This window comes from Nerophis lumbriciformis, linkage group LG22 (assembly GCF_033978685.3).
Source record: "Nerophis lumbriciformis linkage group LG22, RoL_Nlum_v2.1, whole genome shotgun sequence".
NCBI lineage: Eukaryota > Metazoa > Chordata > Actinopteri > Syngnathiformes > Syngnathidae > Nerophis > Nerophis lumbriciformis.
This window is the reverse complement of record NC_084569.2, coordinates 18,216,153-18,232,633: the sequence shown is the minus strand read 5'-3', so window position 1 is coordinate 18,232,633 and position 16,481 is coordinate 18,216,153. Positions and strand designations below refer to the sequence as shown.

The 16,481-nt window shown below is 37.4% G+C and overlaps 1 protein-coding gene across 1 annotated transcript; it reads left to right on the top strand.

Annotated features, from left to right (window-relative positions):
- Positions 1-1,130: 1,130 nt before the first annotated feature.
- cenpx (centromere protein X) lies at positions 1,131-9,147 on the top strand. The gene is made up of 5 exons (XM_061974139.1): positions 1,131-1,209; positions 1,623-1,674; positions 1,745-1,798; positions 5,523-5,611; positions 9,011-9,147. Exons 1-5 carry the CDS (start codon positions 1,174-1,176, stop codon positions 9,023-9,025), a joined length of 246 nt encoding a protein of 81 aa, XP_061830123.1. The 5' UTR covers positions 1,131-1,173; the 3' UTR covers positions 9,026-9,147.
- The last annotated feature ends 7,334 nt before the right edge of the window (positions 9,148-16,481 follow it).

Sequence of the window (16,481 nt, the reverse complement as noted above, 5' to 3'; positions counted from 1 at the left end):
GATCCCCCGGGAGGAGCTGGACGAAGTGGCTGGGGAGAGGGAAGTCTGGGCTTCTCGGCTTAGGCTGCTGCCCCCGCGACCCGACCTCGGATAAGCGGAAGAAGATGGATGGATGGAATAATAAAAAATATGAAAAAAATACAAAAGAAAAAAGAAAAAAATTGCTACCTAAATCACTTTTATAAAAAATTAACAAATATATCAATTTAAAGGCTTCTGTACTCTTAATAATCCTCCAAGATTTGATTGATAATTGTAAACCATTAAGCCAATTAGAAAATGTAGGCCTTACTCTCATAAATCAACATTTATGTAGAAAAAGTTTGTGTGTTCACTTGTTCAATACAAAATTCTTCCCAAAATTAAAGAAATACAATCTAAAATGATTCATGGAATATACCCTTCAAATGATTTTTTTAAACTTAAATTTAACATGGAGATTGATGGCTGTTATATATGTGGCTCTGTAGAGGATGTCAATCATCTGTTTGTGGAATGTGAGAGTGTACATGTGTTTTGGGAGGATATTACAGATTGGCTGAGAGACAAGGGTGTGTAGATGTCCCCATTCTCTATAGAAAAGATTAAATGTGGTATTTTTTTATAAACGACTATAACAAATAAATTTTTGTCAACATTATTATGCTCCAGGCAATTTTTTCCCCACATAAATGTCGATTTATGAATGTAAGGCCTACATTTTCTAATTGGCTTAATAGTTTACAATTATCAATCAAATGTTGGAGGATGATTAAGAGTACAAAAGCGCTTAAATTGATATCTTTGTTAAAAACATTTAAAGTGATTTCGGTAGCCCTTGTTGTCTTTTTTCATATTTTGTATTATTATTTATTATGTAATACTCTCTCTGTAATTGGTTTTGTTTTCTTTCCTTGACATGTTTCGCTGATGTTGAAAGTGCCTTGACTTTTGTGCGCATTATAAATGTATGTTTGTTGTTCAATAAAATACAAATAAAATAAAACAAAACAAAAAACTTCCATCCATCTATTTTCTACCGCTTGTCACGGGGGGTGCTGGAGTCTATCTCAGCTACAACCCGGTGGAAAACTTGTTCAAGAAAAAATCTATTGTCGCAAGTTGATTGCGTCATAGATCGTTCTCCAATCACAGCGTCGAGCGCCAAGTTCCTGTAAAGAAAACATCAACAACATGGCGGAAAAAGACACGGAAGTTACATTTAAGAAGGTAGCGTCTCTTCTTACGAGCCTTTCTCTGTTTGCTAGCTACATTTTGTAAAAACTAAAAGGACTGTTAATAAAGCCTTTCCGCCTAGAAATAAACGTGTTTGTCAAGTGTTATTCGGCATTTACGCCAACACGTCAAACCTCAACATCTTGAATTAAGAATAAAACGTAGCGTTTAGCGGCAACTAACTGTGTATTTGTGAACCACGAATAAATATAATATACGTAATTATTTAAACTAACTAGGCTATTTATGGTATGCAGTAGTTGTTGATATGAGGTGTGGTTGGGGTCTACAAAAGCGTGCTTTAGCGTAGCTAGCATGTACTCAACGGTGTCTAAACTGTTGTTTGTTGTTAAAACATACTTCATAAAAACAAAATGAGCAGTGAATTCATTGTGTCTAACCCACAGGAGACAGTAAGCAAACTGTTATCAAGCTGCTTCAAGGAGGACAAAACCAGATGTGAGTTGTGTAAAGTTACCTTGACGTTCATTGTTGTCATTCTTCATGTCAACCTTTATCTGTTTTACAGTAAGTGGCGAGGCTGCACTGCTCATGGCGGATATGCTGAGAATATTTGTTCAAGGTTTGTTTGTGCGGGCGACGTGGCTCACTCAGATGGTGTTTGGGTTGTCCAGAAACGTTAGGGTTCCTGGTGTGAACCCCACTTACGCCATCCTAGTCGCTGCCGTTGTGTCCTTGGGCAAGACACTTTACCTACCTTGCTTCTATTTGAACTAGTGTTTAAATCAGGGGTGTCCAAACTGTGGCCCGCGGCTAATTTTATAACGGTCCGTGGCAAATTCTACCAGTGGTGTGCCGTCAGGGCCAGCAAGGCCTTCTCTGCTGGCCTAACATAACCAGAAATCATGCTCATAATTAAAGATGAAATTATTTTTTAATTTACTTTCCCTAAATATCTAAAAGTATTCATATTCTCTTCATGTCATATTATGCTCCTTCCAGTGCTGTTGTTTTTAGTTTTAGTTTGTATCCAATCAGAATTCAGCTAGCTTATGTTGCCATGCTGTACCAAATCTGCTAAAGGCCTTCAGAATCAACAATGCGGGCGTCTGTGCACTGTAAGCGATCAGGGACATACAGTTGATAGACAGTTGCGATAGCCAATCAGACCACGAGTTGTTGTCAGTAAGGCCTTGTAGATGGCCCCACGTTGAACGTGATGTTTGCGCGTCCTGTGGTTGGATACTCATCGGGACCGTTAGCGGATGAATTTGAGAACACAGAGTTGAGAAACAGTTGTGATAGCCAATCAGATCACAAGTTGTTGACAGTAGCCTATCTAGGTAAACTGATGTTAACAAGACTGTGAATGAATTAGGGCTGGGCGATATATCGATATGCGCGATATATCGCGGGTTTGTCTCTGTGCGATATAGAAAATGACTATATTGTGATATTCGAGTATGCGTTCTCACGCAGTTGCTTTTAGCTGCTGGCATTACACTACAGGCTCTCCTCACTCTTTCCTGTGTCTCTTTCTCACAGACAGCAAGCGCAGCTTCTACACACGTCACATACTGTCACGTCATACGTCACATACGTATACGCCCTCCTTGAGCAGAGAGGTAGCAGCATGGCTAAAGTTAGCTGTGATGCGAGTGGGAAGACAAGAGAAAGAAGGTGCGAACCTGGTAACAAATGAAGGAAGAATTAATTCCCCCAAAAAACATCAGGGGGTCCATCGTCTGGCGGTGGTTTGGCTTCAAGTGGGAATATGTCGAACAGACAACCGTAATTTGTCAAGTGTGGGGCGAAAGCGTTGCTATAAAAAGTAGCATTACTGCTAATATGTAGCATCATTTGAAAAGTCACCTGCTAGAGAATGAAGAGTGCTTACTCCGCACGTCAACATCTCCGTTCGGTGCCACACGTCCACACCATCAAAATGCCGAGGCAAACATTTCCAGATCAACCCCGTATGAAAAAAATAGTGATTTCTTTAGTTGTGATTTCCTTCTCTGCATGAAAGTTTTAAAGTAGCATATATTAATGCAGTATGAAGATGAATGTTTTAATGTAGACACATAGAATCATCATACTGCTGTGATTATATGCATCAAGTGTTCATTCAAGGCTAAGGCAAAATATCGAGATATATATCGTGTATCGCGATATGGCCTTAAAATATCGCGATATTAAAATAAGGCCATATCGCCCAGCCCTAGAATGAATACTGAGTTGTCATTCCAAAGTGAGTATCCATTCACAAGTTTCAATTTAGCAGGAAGCGGGAAGTGTTGCGACGTAGCCAGACCGTTATAGCAGAGAAGGAGAACAAAACGTTGATTAGGTGGCAGATATATATTTGCAAGGCCATTTTCAAGAAGGATATTTAAAGAGAAACTACATCTTGTGAGACGATGTCGGCCAACCTTGTAAGCTAGCTCAGCTGTTCTGGCGATGACATGGGGATCGGCGTCGAATAGGTCCTACTAATTGTGAGGTCAAATATTAAATTTTTTCACTTTTAATTTGTTTTTTGCAATTTTAATTTTGACAGTACCACGTAAGATATGTTTTAATTGCTGATGCGTTTTAACTGATTTTTAAATGCGGCAGAAAATAACCCGTTGTGTACACTGTTGATGTGATTCAATGCACAGTAGGGCGTGAATGTATTTTCTGTATAGTATTTCTCCAGCAATGGTCATGTGGTGACATCAATTATGGTATTTTGAGAGGTAATCATTGAAGTCGGACATCACTGAAGGCCTGGGTGGGAAACGCACAGCCTGCCACTGAATTCTACAAATACTATTTAAAAAACAACCACATATTAACCTGGAATAAAAGAGCAAACAGGTGAAATGTAACGAGAACAAATTCAACTCAACAAGTTGCAATGTTGACTTTAATAACACAAAGCTGCCATGAAGGCTGTTTTTGTTTTTTGATTAAAGCCGTCATTGGTCAAAAAAATAATAAATGAATCAAAATCAATGTTGTTACGAATGGTTGACCTTTTTAAGGCTCCAATTACTTCAAATCAAATATTCCACTTTGAAATATTTTTTCGGGAAAATATTGCATATTTTGTGTGTTTGCCACCTAAAACCAAAGTTTTCTTTGACAAAAAGTTCATTAAACAACAACAAAAAACCATGAAAAAATAATAAAAACTTTTAGTCGTTCGATAGATCTGAAGTTGATCTAGGGACCGAAGCGTTTAAAGTAAAAAAAAAAAAAAAAAAAAAGGATTTAAAAAAAAAACAATTATGAGTATAGTAGGACTGTGTTGGATCTCCAATATTTTTGTGATTTAAAAAAAATGTTTTTAATTAATTAAAATCAATGTTAGGACTTATAGACCTATTTAAGGCTCCAATTACTTCACATTGAATATTCCACTTTTAAGATTTTTTGAGGAAAATATTGCATATTTTGTGTTGCCATATAAAACCAAAGTTTTCTTTGACAAAAAGTTCATTAAACAACCAAAAAAAAACATGAAAAAAATAATACAAACTTCAACTCGTTGGTTAGATCTAAAGTTGAGGTAGGGACCTAAGCGTTTAAAGTAAAAATGTTTTTTTAAATGTATGATTTATTTATAAACATATGAGTAGGACTGTTTTGGATGTCCAATATTTTAATGTTTTTGCTCAAAAAATGTAAATTAATTAAATTCAATGTTAGGAACTATAGACCTATTTAAGGCTCCAATTACTTCACATCAAATATTCCACTTTGAAGATTTTTTGGGGAAAATATTGCATATTTTGTGTGTTTGCCATATAAAACAGGGTTTTGACAAAAAGGGCATAAAGCCTAAAATAAATAATTTGTTATATCAACAAATAGACCTGAGATTTAAACGTTGAATAAAAAGATTAATGTACGACTTATTTTTGAATGTTTTACAACTGAGACCCTTCCCGGTCCCTGAGACCAAACTTGATGGATATACCGGTATATATATACATATATATATATATATATATATATATATATATATATATATATATTGTTTTTATGTTCAAAATTCTTGTATTCAGACATTGTGTGTGTGTGTAAGAGAGGTTTTCTAATCTGCTGACAGTTTCGGCTGACACTTTAGCCCTGTCAGAGCTGTCTTAGTTTACTGGTGTGAAGTGTCTAAAAACAGCTGAGCGTGTCGGGAAAACCTTCAAAATAAATGTATTGGTTTTGAAAATGAAAATGATCCAAATGGCCCCGCATGCTTTGATTTTGGAGTGTGCAGCCCTCAGTGGGAAAAGTATGGACACCCCTGGTATAAATGTTATTATTATGAATTAGTTGATAAGTGTATCATCTGATTGTGGCAGAAGCGGCTGTGCGATCGATGAAACAAGCTGGAAGTGAAGACTGTGACCAAGTGGGCATCGAACACTTTGAAAAGATCCTACCTCAGCTGGTATGTAGCTATGCACTAATAACATCCTTTATGTTAAAAGGGTCCTATTATGCAAAACCAAATTTTCTAGCCGGTTGGTCCCTATTTCTGTGTGTTTGGGATACCTATAAGTCCCCAAAATGTGAAACCATGGAGGCAAGGCGAAGATATTTATAAAACAATCTTGCTTTCTTCCAAATTTAAGACTTTAATGAAATATTTTGTTAGGACAGCGGATATCGGCATATATAGTCGAGGTTTACCTAAACAGCTTGACACATGTCTGCCATTTTCATTCAGTTGTAGTCAGTCTTTATTTTTTACTATCCTCTTGTTGTTGGGCAGACTGGCTCGTACATGCACATGCATGCTATAATCTTCCGCTGTCGCAATTTCAAATTAAAAGTAGAGTATAGTTATACCTTATCTGTCAGTAGAATCTATATGGAAGCGCTAAAACTACAACATGGCTGACGGGGTGTAGACCCAGTCGAAGGGGGCCCGGCACAATAATAAGACCGCCTACAAAATTAAACAAAATGTATGCAAAATATGGACCAAAGCACCATCATTACATGTTAAATAGACCGTAAGAAGGTGTCTTAAATGTAAAAAAAAAAAATCATAATATAACTACTTTGAGATTTCAATTTGGACTTTTTTAATTATTTTTTATTCGTCCACCAGATGGCGCTACTTCCCATTCAAAGAATGTACGGTATAGTTCAGACAGACACTGTCATAAAAAAATTGACTATTTTTAAAGTGTAAAATTATAATATCTATTTTATTAAGCTTTTTTGTAATTTTAAGGCTTATTTCTTGTTTATGTTTTAATTTTTGGTATCTCTTAAATGTAAATATTAGGTGTGTAACCATATGAAAATTTCACGGTATGATATTATTGTGGAATTGTCCAAAAAAAACAAACAAACTTAAAAATGTCATATTGTGTAAAATGAAGTGGCACAAACATAATGCTTAAATGTTGTAATTATATTAATGCATTACTACGAACACATATTTTCAAGTGCTAAGAGTTGTGTGAAAACATCAGCTGTTTTAAGCAAACATAACAAAAACCTTACAGTTGAGTATCTTTTAAAGTGACAATGTAAACATCCAGTGCAACAAGTGTAAAGCAATAATGTTCAACTTATGCTGTCTGAGAAGCAGTGTCCTCTGTGGTAGACATTTTTTTTTAAAATCAGTTTGGAAAATTATGTTTGTTAGAAAAGTCAGCAAGCATTTTACCTTTTAATAATGTGAATACTTCAAAAAAAATAATGCTTAGCTTCACTGGCTTGAACTATCTTTTCCGGATGAGGGTTTATCAAGTAGCTTCTCATATTTCCCGCGGCATGCAGAGTCCGTGCTGCTACGGGATGCTTTCCATCTGCAGCGTTGCACCGTAAACCGCTCTGTGTCGCCTTGAAAACGCTCGAGACGAAGGTAGTGGTTTGGTACGCAGACTTTATTAGGTTATGTATTTGCCAGGGTTTGTCTGTTAACATAACTCAAAAAGTTATGGATGGATTTTGATGAAATGTTTAGGAAATGTCCATTAAAAACAATTCCTCTTATTGACTACGAACACACTTTTCCTGCGCGCGTTCTCCTTTTCTCTCTTTTACGGCATTCCACATCCCCACCAAGCCGGATGCGCTGTGCAGTTTATGTCCAGACCGGCCAACGCAAAAGTGCCAGAAAAAAAACTAACCATACCAAGTTTTTGTTTGACACCGTCACACCCCATGGCATTATTATGAGGAGCTTGAAACCGCAATAATGCGGTATTTACAATACCGTTACATCCCTGGTAAATGTATCTTAAATGTATTTATTTATGTACAGTAGTTATATTTAGTAGTTGTCACCACTGTCAACTGCACTTTTTTGATTGTCACTTATTTTTGTGATAAACTCATGCAGGCATAGTCGCCGATCTACATTTCTGCCAGTGGGTGCTTGGTGTGTGTGTGTATACCAATATTGTGGTACCGGTACCAAAAGTATTTCGGTACTTTTCTAAATAAAGGGGACCACAAAAAATGTCATTACTGGCTTTATTTGAACAAAAAAATCTTAGGGTACATTAAACATATGTTTCCTATTGCAATTTAGTCCTTGAATAAAATAGTGAACATACAAGTCAACTTGTCTTTTAGTAGTAAGTAAACAAACAAAGGCTCCTAATTAGTCTGCTGACATATGCAGTAACATATTGTGTCATTTCTCATTCTATTATTTTGTCAAAATTATTAAGGACAAGTGGTAGAAAATGAATTATTAATGTACTTGTTCATTTACTGTTAATATCTGCTTACTTTCTGTTTCAACATGTTCTATCTACACTTCTGTTAAAATGTAATAATCATTTATTCTTCTGTTGTTTGATACTTTACATTAGTTTTGGATGATACTACAAATTTGAGTTGCAATCCGATACCAAGTAGTTACAGGATCATATATTGGTCATATTCAAAGTCCTCCTGTGTCCAGGGACATATTTCCTGACTTTATAAACATAATATGAATTTTTTAAAAAACGAAAGAAGATTTTGTGATCTTAAAAAATACAGATGTAAACATAGTAGTATCGACTAGATACACTATTGTACGTGGTATCATTACAGTGGATGTTTGGTGTAGATCCACCAATGGTGTTTGTTTATATTGTAGCGTCCTGGAAGAGTTGGTGCTGCAGGGAATTCTGGGAATTTGTTCTGTAGTGTTTATGCTGTGATGGGGTGCAAATATTCTTCCAAAATGTGTTTGTCATTGTTGTTTAGTGTGGTTTCACTATAGAATAGAACATACTTTATTGATCCCTGGGGGAAATTCAGCACCACAGTTCGCTCACAATAGACAATAAACACTTAGGTATTTTTTACATGTGAATAATATAAATACAGTCTATTATACAGCATTATTCACATGTGAATAACATAAATACAGTCTATTATACAGCATTATTCACATGTGAATAATATAAATACATTATACATTTACAGTACATGTACAGTCGAAAGGAACATATGCATTATGCAGTCTGATGGCTGTCGGTATGAATGTCATAAACTGTCAAACATCTGCTATATGGCACATATTTATGACAGTGTTGGCATTGTTCATACTGCCACCCTTAGTGTGACGTGTATGGCTCTTGAGTAAGTATGCTCTTCATTCGCTAGTTTGCAGTGTGTTCATAGTCAAGATGATTGACATTAGTTCATTATCGACCACAAAATTAACAGCAGCAAGTCAAAAAATATTTAAAGATTGAAAGTTGCCATCAATCCCAGTGGGTGCTCGGCATTGTCCGTGGGTGCTCGGGCCCCGAAGCACCCACGGAATCGGCGCCTATGCATGCAGGTATGTAAATATACTAACATAAATCCAATGTCTTTGTCTTTGCAGCTGTTGGACTTCTAGCACACTGCTGCCACAAGATGGTGCCAGAGCGCTTCACTAGTGACTCCGGTCATCCCCTTTTCTGTTGTCTTGTTTGTAATTCTCCCTGACTGTAATCACTGCATTACATGCCTTCCCCCGTATTAGGTGAGTGTGTGATTTTTTTCCCCGCTCTTTCGAAGTGGAAAAACAGCCCCCATTCCTGCGCCAATAAGACCCACCTGTGCTCCTCTGTGCAACAACAGGTGCTTGCAGCATGCTTCATCAAAGCCTCCTGGAGCAGTTGGAAGCAATTAGAGTAATAAGGGGAGCAGGCAGTCTCTTAGATGATGACAAGTGCCAGGAGGGGGAAAAAAAAGAAAAAAAGTACCCCCTCCGGCCACTTTGAAGTTCCCTTTTGCTGTCCTGCGATGTTTAGTTAGAGGTGGAGGGAAGGCCAAAGGGGAGTTTTGGCACAGGAGGAACGTAGAATGGGAGTGTGCGTGCACCAATGCGTGTGCATGTGTTAGCCAAACAAGGCCGAGAGACCACACGCGTAGATAGAAAGGAAACGTAAGAAAACCCTTTGGAAGATGGTCCAAGAGGAGCATGGTGTAATTCTGAAAGTAAATAAACAAAAGAGGCGTGCAGAAGAGGTGCTGCTCCTCCTTTCATCACTGTGGAAGAGGGGCGTCTCTAACCCGCGTGCTTCTAATGGTTTTCCACAAGTGGTGTGTACCTTGACCCATATGTCTCCGTTATGAGTCAGCATAGCTGCACAACACCTCACACTATTTATTTGTGTGACGTGACTCACCGCTGCATCGACAAACACATCTGGAAGCAACTTGGTGCTAAAGGTTTCTAGCGCGGGCCCCTGGTGGGTGCTCAAAGACGCACCACCTGGAATTCCACACCTTGTGTTGTGGATTTCTCCGCTCTGGCCCACAGCAGGCCTTTGCAGGAGTGTTTGGTTTAATGAGGGGGACTATTGTCGGTCACTTCATTGGGTGGCGGCTTATTAATATGCGGTGGCGTCCACAGCAACAAACCACCACTTATCACGCAGGCAACCTGCTTGTTGTGCTGACGAACTACAACTTTTACGGCTTTGTTACCTCATACTAACTCGTAATCAGGAGGATATAACGTCAACAAATAGATATGAAGTTTATCTGGAGATTTAAGTGTTGAAAGGGAAAAAAAGTGAACACTTTTTAAGTCCCCAAGATCTTTAGTGCTGAATTTTATTAAAAACTTAAAATCAATGTTATGAATTATTGACCTATTTAAGGCTCCAATTAGTTCGCATCAAATATTTAAGTGTTGAAAGTAAAAATAAATCAATATATGACTTACTTTTATGACTGTGACCCTTTTCGGGACCTCTAACATTCACCACGTTTGGGAGTTTCCAAAGGATTAACATAGAACGCCAACGAAAGGTTGATGTCTGACCAAGTTTCTTGAATTTTTCACACCAAACCCAAAACCTGCCACACAGATGTCACCGTTTTTGGTGTTGTTTTTTCTTTGGTTTAGTGTTTATTTCTGTCTAGCGCTCTTTTGTTCTACTTCCTGTTTTGGTTTGTCCTGCAGTGACTTTACCCCTGCTCTTGAGTGCTATTTTCCCTCACCTGTCCCTGATTGCCCATCAGAAGGGTATATTGACCAGCATCGCTTACCTCTGGACGCTGATTCATTGTCTTATGTTCATGTCTCACTTTGCCGTTTGCACGACCTGTATCATTTTCTTCTGCCTGGTCCTTGATTAAATGACCTTCCTATCTGCATTTGGCATCCAAGGGTCAAGCCAACAGCCATGAGGCGCCATCCGGACAATTAAAGATGTCCAAAAATTATGGAAATAAAGTCATTATTTTGCAGTTAAAAACTACCGGTAATTATAAAAAGAAAGCTGAAATATGTGTTAATGAAAAAAACAAAAATGACCAAATTTATGAGTATGTTATTTTACAACGCTGATATGAAGGTTGTTTATTTTCTTTAAGGATACAGTAACTTTGTAACATACCTACATAGGTTGGAAATTACATAATGCAGGGGTTCTTAATCTTTTAGGACACAGTGGCTAACTTTTCCACTCAAATATAAACACTGATTTAGTAATCTTACTCTTGATTTTAAATAATATTCAATAGTTACAGTCCTCTGTATCCAACCAACATGCAGGAGAAATGATATGAAAGCATGTCCTAATCACAAATATTATCAAGGCTTGGGCCAGGCTGCATACGAAACAAAGACTAATCAAATATTCTGCAAAAGAAATGACACAAAAACTGATGAAAAATATATTATCATGCAATTACTATCTGTTGGCCCTGTGATGAGGTGGCGACTTGTCCAGGGAGTACCCCGCCTACCGCCCGAATGCAGCAACCCCGAAAGGGACAAGCGGTAGAAAAATGGATGGATGGATGGAATTACGCTTTGCTAAAATATAGAAATTCTAACTAAATCAGTAAATGATAATGTTATGTAAATAAACAGTCAATAAAATTTAAGTGCAAATTACATTTTTAAAGTCATAAACTTGTATGACTTAAGCTCCAGGCTGCTTCTGTTTGTTTAAGATTGTCATTACTGCCACAAGTGGTGAAAAAGTGTATTACAACTACGTACTGCTGTGACCAATACAGACTTCAACTGAGAAACAGATATTTTTTGCAGCCCTCTAAGAGGCGCTCGCGGCCAAACAATTAATCAATCAATGTTTATTTATATAGCCCTAAATCACAAGTGTCTCAAAGGGCTGCACAAGCCACAAAGACATCCGTGGTACAGAGCCAACATAAGGGCAAGGAAAAACTCACAACCCCAATGGGACGTCGATGTGAATGACTATGAGAAACCTTGGAGAGGACCGCATATGTGGGTGTCACCCCCCCTCTAGGGGAGACTGGATGCAATGGACGTCGAGTGGGTCTGACATATTATTGTGAAAGTCCAGTCCATTGTAGATCTAACAACACAGTGAGAGTCCAGTGTCCAAACAATGGGCCCTGCCCTATGGTTAAGAAGCACTGACATAATGTAGAATAACAAAATGGCCCCAGCATCCTCTGATTTTTCACTAAAAGGCCCTCAGTGGAAAAAGTTTGCTGTAGAACTGCATCCTGGTGACGTTATGTACAATCGTGCAACTTTTCTCCGTCTTACGCGTCTTCTTGGAAAAAATGACATGTAGAGGCAGCGGTATTAAACATGCGAAAGCAGTTGGAACAAGAATGGGGAGGGGCATCGGAAGGTAAAATAATGATTTCAACTTTTTTATTCTGGATGGCAACATGAAAGGCAAGGAGTGTCCGCCCAGACACTTTGGACAAGCTCCAAAATGAGGCGGTTTCCGGTAGTCGAGACTGATCTGCCTGGTCATCATTGCACAATGACGAATACATTGATTCTCAAACTGTGGTGCAGGCTCCATCTAGTAGTACGCCAAATAACTTAATCAATTATTCCAACACATTGTTACTGTTAAAAATGTGTGTAATGCTACAGTGGCCGACATATTAAATGTGTTTGTTGAATAAAACCTCTGCCTTGTTTTTAATGAAGTATCCTATGCCTACTATACGCTACTGTATTCTATTGTTGCTCATGGTGGTACTTGGAAAGCCAAGTGTTTTCTAAGGTGGTACTTAGTAAAAAAAAAAAGCTGAAGAACCACTGGACAAATACATCAAATACTGTTTGGAAAATACCAAAATACGTGCATCGAGACCCCCTTTCTACTCCATTTTGTCGAAACATGCACAAGGCTGCCCAGTGCTATTATATTTCTACTCATATTGCAGTACAAATTCACTGGAAATATCTTGCACTTGCGCTGAATACCCACTGTAAGATTTTGTACACAATTTAAGAGTACTGACATGCACATGTATGTAAAATTGGAGCAAAGTTGGCCGCCAACAAGCAAAGCGTCTTAAGGAGGATGAATATATATCCATCCATCCATTTTCTACCGCTTATTCCCTTCGGGATGGCGGGGGGCACTGGAGCCTATCTCATATATATATATATATACTGTATACATGTATTTTTGTACTGTATATATGTATGTATAAATACTATATATATGAATATATAAAAAATACTATATATATGGTTTTAAATATATATATATACATATACTGTATATATAAGTATATTCGGGCTGCAACTAACAACTAATTTGATCATCGATTAATCTGTCGATTATTACTTTGATTAATCGATTAATAATCGGATTAAAGAGACAAACTACTTTTCTATCCTTTCCAGTATTTTATTGGGGGAAAAAACAGCATACTGGCACCATACTTATTTTGATTATTGTTTCTCAGCTGTTTGTAAATGTTGCAGTTTATAAATAAAGGTTTATTGAAAAAAAAAAAAAAAGTAGCCTCTGTGCATAGCATAGATCCAACGAATCGATGACTAAATTAATCGCCAACTATTTTTATAATCGATTTTAATCGATTAGTTGTTGCAGCCCTAGAGTTTATATATACTGTGTATATATATATATATATATATATATATATATATATATATATATATATATATATATATATATATATATATATATATATATACATACATACATACATACAGGTAAAAGCCAGTAAATTAGAATATTTTGAAAAACTTGATTTATTTCAGTAATTGCATTCAAAAGGTGTAACTTGTACATTATATTTATTCATTGCACACAGACTGATGCATTCAAATGTTTATTTCATTTAATTTTGATGATTTGAAGTGGCAACAAATGAAAATCCAAAATTCCGTGTGTCACAAAATTAGAATATTACTTAAGGCTAATACAAAAAAGGGATTTTTTAGAAATGTTGGCCAACTGAAAAGTATGAAAATGAAAAATATGAGCATGTACAATACTCAATACTTGGTTGGAGCTCCTTTTGCCTCAATTACTGCGTTAATGCGGCGTGGCATGGAGTCGATGAGTTTCTGGCACTGCTCAGGTGTTATGAGAGCCCAGGTTGCTCTGATAGTGGCCTTCAACTCTTCTGCGTTTTTGGGTCTGGCATTCTGCATCTTCCTTTTCACAATACCCCACAGATTTTCTATGGGGCTAAGGTCAGGGGAGTTGGCGGGCCAATTTAGAACAGAAATACCATGGTCCGTAAACCAGGCACGGGTAGATTTTGCGCTGTGTGCAGGCGCCAAGTCCTGTTGGAACTTGAAATCTCCATCTCCATAGAGCAGGTCAGCAGCAGGAAGCATGAAGTGCTCTAAAACTTGCTGGTAGACGGCTGCGTTGACCCTGGATCTCAGGAAACAGAGTGGACCGACACCAGCAGATGACATGGCACCCCAAACCATCACTGATGGTGGAAACTTTACACTAGACTTCAGGCAACGTGGATCCTGTGCCTCTCCTGTCTTCCTCCAGACTCTGGGACCTCGATTTCCAAAGGAAATGCAAAATTTGCATGGTTGGGTGATGGTTTGGGGTGCCATGTCATCTGCTGGTGTCGGTCCACTCTGTTTCCTGAGATCCAGGAAACAGACTCCATGCCACGCCGCATTAACGCAGTAATTGAGGCAAAAGGAGCTCCAACCAAGTATTGAGTATTGTACATGCTCATATTTTTCATTTTCATACTTTTCAGTTGGCCAACATTTCTAAAAATCCCTTTTTTGTATTAGCCTTAAGTAATATTCTAATTTTGTGACACACGGAATTTTGGATTTTCATTTGTTGCCACTTCAAATCATCAAAATTAAATGAAATAAACATTTGAATGCATCAGTCTGTGTGCAATGAATAAATATAATGTACAAGTTACACCTTTTGAATGCAATTACTGAAATAAATCAAGTTTTTCAAAATATTCTAATTTACTGGCTTTTACCTGTGTATATATATATATATGTATATATATACTGTGTATTTAAATATATAATGTATATATAATATGTATACTATATATATATATATATATATACATATACATATGTATATATGCTATATATATATATATATATATACTATGTATATATACATATCTACTGTACATATATACATATATGCTGTATATATATATATACTGCATATATATGTTTATATCTAAATACGGTATATATACACTATATATATTTATATATAATATATATTCATATACTGCATATGTTGTATGTATATATGTCTACTGTATACATGCATACATATATACTGTAAATATACTGTATATATATATATATATATATATATTTATATATGCTCAACCATCCCTTTTTTATCCAAACCACACAACATTACAGCATGCTTAAATAACAACATTGAACACACACAAACGCCTTATTAATGCGCTCCCAAACCAAAAAAGGAAAATTATTGTCAACCCTTGTGTCTGGGAATATTTGTGACATTATTGAACACTCTGGAAGTTTCGGAGTGATAAACAAGCAGTGACTTCACGCAGTCACCGCTAGCGTTAGCCCAGACTAGCAGTGCGAGGCGATCCTTCATTGGCTTGTGTCCCGGTAGTGCCTTCTCTTTCGCTGTAATAAAGGTCCTCCGTGGCATCTTTTTCGGTCTTAAATACTTGCTGCGAAACAAAGACCCCTTCGCTTATAAAATCTTTGGACTGAAGGTGCCGCCAACCGGAGGTTAAGTAGCTAAAATGCTAGCTCAGTGGTTGGTCAAGCAACCCGAAGTTATACTGTTATATTGTGGAAATAAACTCGCCTCAAAGCTCTTTGAAATGGCTGCATTCGTGTGTAATGGAAGTAAACAGGATGTGATGTAGGGGGCCCCGCCTCTTCAAAATGGCCGTTCCCGTGTATACAGGAAGTGATGTCACCAAAATGGCATGCAAAATGAAGGAATGAATAAATGAAGCCTTCGTAGGCCGAGACATGATTTGCACACGAAGGAATATTTGGCACGATGCAAAAGTTTCAGGGTGCGTACGGGTGCTTAAAACCTTGAATATGCTTGGATTTTAATGTTGTGTTTTAAAGGTTTGAAAAATGCTTGAATTTTGGGTGAAATGCTTGGAAATGTTCATCATATTTCTCGGCAGTCTGACTCAATAGGCTAATTATAAAATGGAAAAAAATTAAATGAGTTTCCTTAAAAATGAAAGCTACACGCTTGATCTGTTGTCTTTGCACGAGCCCTTACATTAGGTTGTTGTCATGTATATACGGCTCTGTGTCGCCCCCAAGAAGACAGTGGTGCATCGGTCCATCATGCCGGGAGGTTGTCGTTTTAACGAACATTGGATGGAAAATGACAAATACAAACTTTGGATAAAACGTGGACCAAATCCACATGTAGCCTGCTGCAAAGTATGCAAAAAGGAAATCCAGCTTTTCGCAATAGGACAGTCGGCTCTCATTTTATTCTGCCTTGTCCTTGATTAAAATATCTTCCAGTGTTGCCCCCAGAATATTTGTGGTTAAGGTGGTGTCTCTCCAGGGGGAAGGGGCTGGGTGGGTGTAAGGAACAGTGTAATTT

Excerpts from the sequence above, each read along its gene's own strand:
- cenpx (XM_061974139.1), top strand. The coding sequence starts at position 1,174 with ATGGCGGAAAAAGACACGGAAGTTACATTTAAGAAG. Across the intron at positions 1,675-1,744 it reads CAAGGAGGACAAAACCAGAT|TAAGTGGCGAGGCTGCACTG; the intron begins GTGAGTTGTGTA and ends TCTGTTTTACAG. Across the intron at positions 1,799-5,522 it reads GCTGAGAATATTTGTTCAAG|AAGCGGCTGTGCGATCGATG; the intron begins GTTTGTTTGTGC and ends TGATTGTGGCAG.